Genomic DNA, 7,016 nt, shown 5'->3' with positions numbered 1-7,016 from the left:
TCTGACATTACCTGGTTAAGTAATGGTTACCAGGATAGATCTGGTTGTCTAATATGACAGGAACTGAATCTGTGTGAAATGAATGAAGTCAGCAAGATAGTTTAGAGATTGAAGAGGACCAAGGAGAGAGCTTTAGTGTACACTCAAAATTAGAGGGCATGATCCAACAAAAAAATACTAAAAAGGAAAGGTCAGCAGATAAGAGAACCAAGATTAAAAGTTGTCAAGAAAACTCAGAGATGAGAGGCAGTAGTCAATAGTGTTAAATGCAGCAGAAGGTTAAGAAGGATTGAGACAGGATTATAGGATTCCACAATTAAAAGATAAGGGAAGGGAAGGGGAAGGGGAAAAGGAAGGGGGAAGGGAAGGGGAAAGGGGAAGGGAAGGGGAAGAGGAAGGGAAGGGGGAAGGGAAGGGGAAGGGAAGGGGAAAGGGATAGGGAAGGGGGAAGGAAAGGGGGAAGGGGAAGGGAAGGGAAGGGGAAAGGGAAGGGAAGGGGAAGGGGAAGGGAAGGGGAAGGGGAAAAGGAAGGGAAAGGGAAGGGGAAAGGGAAGGGGAAAGGAAAGGGGGAAGGGGAAGGGAAGGGGAAGGGGAAAGGGAAGGGGGAAGGGGAAGGGGAAAGGGAAGGGAAGGGAAGGGAAGGGAAGGGAAGGGAAGAAGCATTTGTTAATTGCTAAGCTTTACAAATATTGTCTCATTTGATTCTCACAAAGAACCTAGGAAGAGGGTGCTAGGATCAGCCCCATTTTACAGTTGAGAAACCTGAGACAGACAGAATTTAAGTGACTTGCTTTGTATCACACAGCTAACATCTAGATAGTATAAGTAGGTAGAGCACTGGGCTTGGAGTCAGGAAGATCTGAGTTCAAATGCAGCTCTGGAAACTTATTAGCTTTCTGATCCTGGCCAAGTCACTTAAACTCTGTTACCTACTTCACCAAGTCATTGTGAAGATGAATTGAAATAATATTTTTAGAATACTTTAGAAATCTCAAAGCAACTTATAAATGCTTGGTATTATTATTAGAGAATATTATGTTTAACAAAAACTTAATTTTATGACATAAGAACGACCCTCTCAATAGCCGTTCTAACCCCAAGATTCTGGTACAGTGGCCCTAACAAGTCAGTCAAAAGGAAACAAGGTTCTCCCGAAAGGCACAGCCAGTTTTCCAAGTCTTGTCTGTCATTTTCCTTTAGAACAAGAGCCCTTTAAGAGCAAAGACAATGTCTGTATCTTTGTAACTTTCATGCTTGTAAGTGCTTAATAAGCTCAGTGCTGAATAATATTCTAAGTTAATAATGTATTTATAGTAATATAAATGCCTAACAAAAACTTTGTTTTTATTATTTGTATTATTTTTGTTCTATTATTTGTATTGTTTATTTTCTAAAAAACAAACACTGACAACATAAAAGACCATAAAAAATAATGAATAGCAAATATACTCATTTATCCAAGCTAAACAGCAAACAAAAATTAAGATGTTTCTCTGGGGGGAAAAAATTGTATCTGGAACCAATATCTTTTATGCAGGTACATGTCATTCTCTCAATTAATCACGAGTCCTGTCTCTATATAGGAAGTATATAAAATTACTCCAGACGTGGATGGAAGCCAAGTTACACTATATCTAGGCTTCATATATCCTCATATTCAACTGGGCCAACCTCCTTCCCCTCCCCAAAATATTCTGTACTCCCTCCTAGCTGTTGCTCAGGCTCTCCCACTGAAATCCTGTTCCTTCCCTGTGTCCAAGTCCTACTCTCGAAGCCTTTCCTGACTAAGGCAATTCCCAGTGATCCCTTTCTCCGAGTTTCTGTAGAACTGACTTTCCCTTTGGGTTGCTGTTTCCTTCTTCATTCTGGAAGAAGACCGACAGCATCAGGAGGGGATGTCTTTATTTGCACATGCAGGTACCCCTCTTCTAAAGATGGTGCTATTCTCTCATGGGTTTTTGTTGTTCTCTTTCTGTCCTCACTAATTAAACTGTAAAAATCTGAAAGCCAAGGGCAATGTCTTAAAGAGCTGTGTATCTTCCCTCACCATCAAATAATCGTTCAGTAATAGAGCAGAGATTTTGAACCAGAAGGGACTTTAGAGACTCCCTAGTTTATCCCTATTTTTTCCCTAAGAGGAGGAAACTAAGACCCAGAGAGAGTGGCCACAAATAAGAGTCAGGATTTGAACCCAGATCCTGAGATTTTAAGTATAATCCCCTTTGTACCAAACTACACTGTCCCTTCTCAGTTAAGCTTCAGACCTTCATTTTCAATCACCTGCTGACAGACGATTTTCACTGCAATGTCCTACAAACCACCAAATTCAACATGTTCATTCCATCTTCTTGCCCATTTCCCGGCCCCACACAGCCCCTCCACTCCCACTCACCCAGGTTCAGATCCATCTTCCACCGTTTCTGACCCTCTCCAACCACACATGCGTCTAATAAGCTACCTCACTTCACTGATTACTTCAACAACATTGCTAGTATACATGGCCGCTTTTTCATTCCCATAGTTAAAATTCCCAGCCATAAGAGGCTCTCCTTCCCTTCCTTATTTGGGATGGAGGAGATAATATCCTGTGATCCACTGAGTGCCTCCAAACCACTTAATAAAATGTCACATTTCTAGTGAGCATAATCAGTTAATAAACATTTATTAAGCACCTACTGTATGCCAAGCACTAGGAACACAAAGAAAAGAGAAAACAACATACAAAAGGAAACAAAAAAGGAGTGGGGAAGGAAGAACATCTGGATAGAGAATGAAAAGGTGGCTGACCCAGGCTCCCTCCTTGAATGGAGTTGTGGGGGAGCTTTCTGATCTTTCAAATCAGAGGCAAAGAGGGGTCACTGTTAAGTAAGAGTTCCAGGTCTCACAAAAGGTTCCCGGGGCACAACGGTGACGTCCGGTGGAGGAAGGTTGGACAGGAAAGGGAGTGTGAGGGCTCCCACCCTGAATGACTGATCTGCAGATTCTAAACCATCAGAAGCAGAGCCTCCTTTCTGCCTCATAAAATCTTCACTCCTTTCAAACCCCATGAGCCTGGGGAAGGGAAGTACAACAAAATGTTCCGATTTCGCTGCTTTAGAAAGCATGAAGAAATTTCTCAATTAATGGAGCAACTAGCCATTGGCTGATTGATCTGCCATGCCCTCTGGTGGCCTCAGGAAGTAGGAGCAAGCTTGACTCTCCCGCAATCCAGATCAGAGCCGATCATGGAGGATGGAAAATACCACCTGCCTCCCGAAAAAGAACCATGGCAATGGAATCTAAAGCAACACGTGCTATTTTCATTCTTTTTCTGTTTTTTTTTTTTTTTTTCATGGTTTTTCCCTTTTGTTCTGATTTTTCTCTCCCAACATGATTCACAAAGCAACGTGTGTTAAAAATAAATCTTTAAAAAAAGAAGACAGAAAAAAAAAAAGAGATGGAGATATTTCATCGTACCTATTCTATAATCTTAATTGGTTTATTGTGTTGATCAATTGCTAAAACTTTCAAGTGTCTGGATATTTTTCTTCTCATTCTATTCGCACATAAAAGATTTTCCCAAGTTTTTCTGAAGCTATTCCATCATTTCTTATAGCACAATAATAAATCATATAATCTAACTTACTCATTTTAGTTAATATTCCCTCATTTTCCAATCTTTTTGCCCCCCCCCCAAAAACCCTGCTATATTTTTGTATATATGGGTCTTTTTCCTTTTTTTTTGACCTCTTTAGGATAGACCTATTACTGGTTCATTGTGTTAGAGTTTGCACAATTACTTTTCAGAATGACTGGTCCTATTCAGTCCCATCAAGAGTGTATTACTGTAATCTATTTTCCCACAACTCATCCACCTTATCATTTTCCCTTTTTACATATCTTTGCCAATGTGATGGATCTGAGGTGGAACTTCAAAGGTGTTTTAATTTGCATTGCTGATTAGTGATGAGTAATTGTTTAAAAAAAAAAAAAAAAACCTGTGTATTCAGATCCCTTTGACTTTTTGTAATAAAGTGCATTATAAATTTCAAATGTTTTCTTATCTTTACCCCCACTTAATCACTTCAATTCTAATTCTAGCTTCACTGGCTTTTTTTTCCCCACAAAAACCATTTTATATAATCAAAATTACGCATTTTGGACTTTAGAATGCTATCTCCCTTTTTCCATAGGATGGAGGATTTCTTCCTTGTTCCTTGTACTTTTTGAATTTCTTTTAGTATATAGATATGATATATTAGACCTAGATTTCTTCCAGACAACCTAAGGATTTTCTCAACAATATTTGTTGAATAACAAGTTCTTCCCCCATGGACTGGAATTGTTGGGTTTAACATACACTACAATATGACTATCCCATCTGTGTGCCTCGGTTTCTACATCTGAAAAAATGAGCTGGAGAAGGAACCGGCAAACCACCCCAAATAGGTCACAATGAACAATAGTTCGAGATCCAGCATTGTTAGGGACCTTTTTCAAATTCCCTTGATATTCTTGACCTTTTGTTTCTCAAGAACAAAGTTTTTTGTTTTTTTTTTCTAGATCTATAATGCACTAAAGTTAATTTAAGGAGCCTGCACAATATGTCTCCTATAGTCTATAAAGGTCTTGTGTGACTTAGACCAAACATCTTATTTGTATCATCTAAGTTGAACACTGACAACTTGTTCTCTATGTTGTCTTCTGTTGTTACAAATTTTTATCTATATATTGCAACTGTTTTTCCTCCTCCTGATAACAAGCTTACAACTCCTGCTTTGGGGGGGATTCACTTGCTAATAAATTTTGTACTAGCTGCTGATTTTTTTATTCTGAGATTATCTTTTATTTTCCTGTGTTTTCCTAAACAGTTGCTACCTTTCATTTCATTGCATTAGCTCCATTTATCTTTAATATTGCTTTCTTCTGGAAGCCCCCCCACCCATTATATGTAAAAAAACATTTTAAACAAATTTTGAGTTCCCAATTTTCTCCTCTCCCTTCCTCCCCATCAAGAAGGCAAGCATACTTTTAGGGCAGCTGTTTTCCTCACCCATAACCCATCCACTGTCCAACACTCACACATTCTCTCTCTCTCTCTCCCTTCTCTCCTCTTTCTTCCTCCTTCCCTCTCCTCCTCCCTCCCTCTCTCTCTCCCCCTCTCACACTGTCAGCCCTTACCCTCAGGACAAATAGCTGCAATAACTAAATGATTACAACAACTTTAGTTTACGGAACTTTTATTGTTAATTACAGAAAGCTTTAAGGCAAAACCAGAACAAAATTAAAAAAAAAAAAAAAAAAATTAACATTCAGTCCACTTCGTAGCAACCCCACGTATCGCCCCGAACACTAAGGCAGAGCAGAAACTGCTAGCACACGGGGAAACTGAGGCCCAGCCTACATGTGGTAACCAGGGAGAAACTTACACTTGGGTGGGTCAGCCACGTTTCTACTAGGAAGCAAGAAAAGCAGGATCTTGTCACCCATAATTTTAAAACCATAATAATTAAGAAATCACACTAAGAAGGGCTCTGCTCGAGCTGCACTGGGTAAGATAGGCCGCCACAGAAGCCACCGTCCCCCAGAACTAACCTGACTTTGGACCAAGCAATCCCCCACACACACCCCGCCCGGACAGACCCAGGAAGGGCCCCAGCCACTTCCTCAAATCTACCCCAAAAAGCCAATGGTCCGAAGCCCCCCAGAACAAAGCAGAGAAGCCAGAGCCTGCAGATGGGGGTTTGGAGAGACCCGGGAGCTGACAAAGCAGAGTCCGGAGCGGCTCTTCCGACAGGGCTGGGGCTCCAAAAAGCCGGGGAGGCTCTGGGCGCGGGCGGGCAAGGCCGTTCTGCTGCCCGGGGGCAGCAGGCTCAGGGGACTGACTAGAACAGGGCAGGACGATTCTAAGCGGGAGGCGGCCGATGGAGGAGGATCAGGCCGCTGCTCCTTCCCTAGGCCTGCGTCTCCTCCATCCCAGCCGCCTCGGGGCCTCGCTCTAGCAGGGAGGGATGGGAGGGAGCGTGGCCGCTCAGACCCGTGGCAATGAGGGACAAATAGAGGGAAGGATGGAGGAAGACGACGACGTGGGGCTCGACGTGGGGCTTGTTTAAAAACAGAAAAAATATCAGATCTCTATGTTCCCCTCCCCCAGAGACAAACAGGACAGAAGTTGCAATTTCCCCGAGAGAGAAGGCCCTCCTCTAATTCCAGACATGGCGCTTGCAGTGCTCCACAGCCTAGAAGAAAGAGAGAGGGGAAATTAGATCCGATCGCCCCAAACTACTTCCCCTTCCAAACCGGGACCCCAAAGTGGACGCCAGGAGCTTCCCTAGCCCGGACCCTCCTCTGCAGCGTGGGTGACAGTGCCAACAGCAGGTGCTTAATAAGTGCAGGCTGACTTGCTAAGGGGAGCCTGAGACCGCAAGAAGCACAAGGCCCGTCCTGCCTGGGCAGGCACGCGGCCGGTACTTACGTTGCACTGAGCTGCCGTCTCCATGTTCTTACACCAGTAGCTGGGGCCCCACACGCACTGCTCGGTTCCCAGCAGAGCCTTCGGAGGCGTTTTGGGGCAAGCTCCGATTTTCTGTACGGGACAAAAGCAGAATGAGGTGGGCCCGGGCTCCTCCCTCCCCGAGAGCACAGGACCAGTCCCAGGGAGAGCGAGGGGCCCTCTTGGCTTGCTGACATAGCCCAGTGGGCCAGGAAGGGGAAGGGCTTTCTCCCAGACCACGGGATGACCGCCCCCAGAAGGGCCCAGAATACCATCAGGAGCTCCCACGGCCACACGGCCAAGCTCACCAGGCACAGAGTGTTGGGATCCATCTCGTCATGCAGGGCCGCTATCAGCACAGGCTCGTACTCCTCCACAAACTCATCGCACTGCTCAGGAGGACGAGACAACACTCGTTCAGCCCGGGGGCACACGGGCACCCCCCCCAGCAGCCCACCTGCCCCACACTGGGCTGCAGAGCTGCCCCACCCACTTCAGACTCCTGGCCCATCCCCCCTCCCAGGAGGGCTCCGGCTGTCAGATA

General features: G+C 44.3%; 1 protein-coding gene across 2 annotated transcripts in view; it reads right to left on the bottom strand.

The window, feature by feature from the left end:
- Positions 1-5,202: 5,202 nt before the first annotated feature.
- Positions 5,203-7,016, bottom strand: part of PSAP (prosaposin) — a 33,880-nt gene continuing 32,066 nt past the window's right edge. For both annotated transcript variants that reach the window (XM_074296900.1, XM_074296902.1), the window contains exons 12-14: positions 6,781-6,861; positions 6,455-6,565; positions 5,203-6,218 (exon numbers count right to left, since the gene is read on the bottom strand). In XM_074296900.1, coding sequence (XP_074153001.1) covers positions 6,183-6,218; positions 6,455-6,565; positions 6,781-6,861 — 228 coding nt within the window. In that variant the 3' untranslated portion in view covers positions 5,203-6,182. The remainder of the gene's footprint in view (positions 6,219-6,454; positions 6,566-6,780; positions 6,862-7,016) is intronic.

This window comes from Sminthopsis crassicaudata, chromosome 2 (genome assembly GCF_048593235.1).
Source record: "Sminthopsis crassicaudata isolate SCR6 chromosome 2, ASM4859323v1, whole genome shotgun sequence".
Classification (NCBI taxonomy): domain Eukaryota; kingdom Metazoa; phylum Chordata; class Mammalia; order Dasyuromorphia; family Dasyuridae; genus Sminthopsis; species Sminthopsis crassicaudata.
Note: the sequence above shows the minus strand (reverse complement) of the source record. Positions and strands in the feature narration are given on the sequence as shown.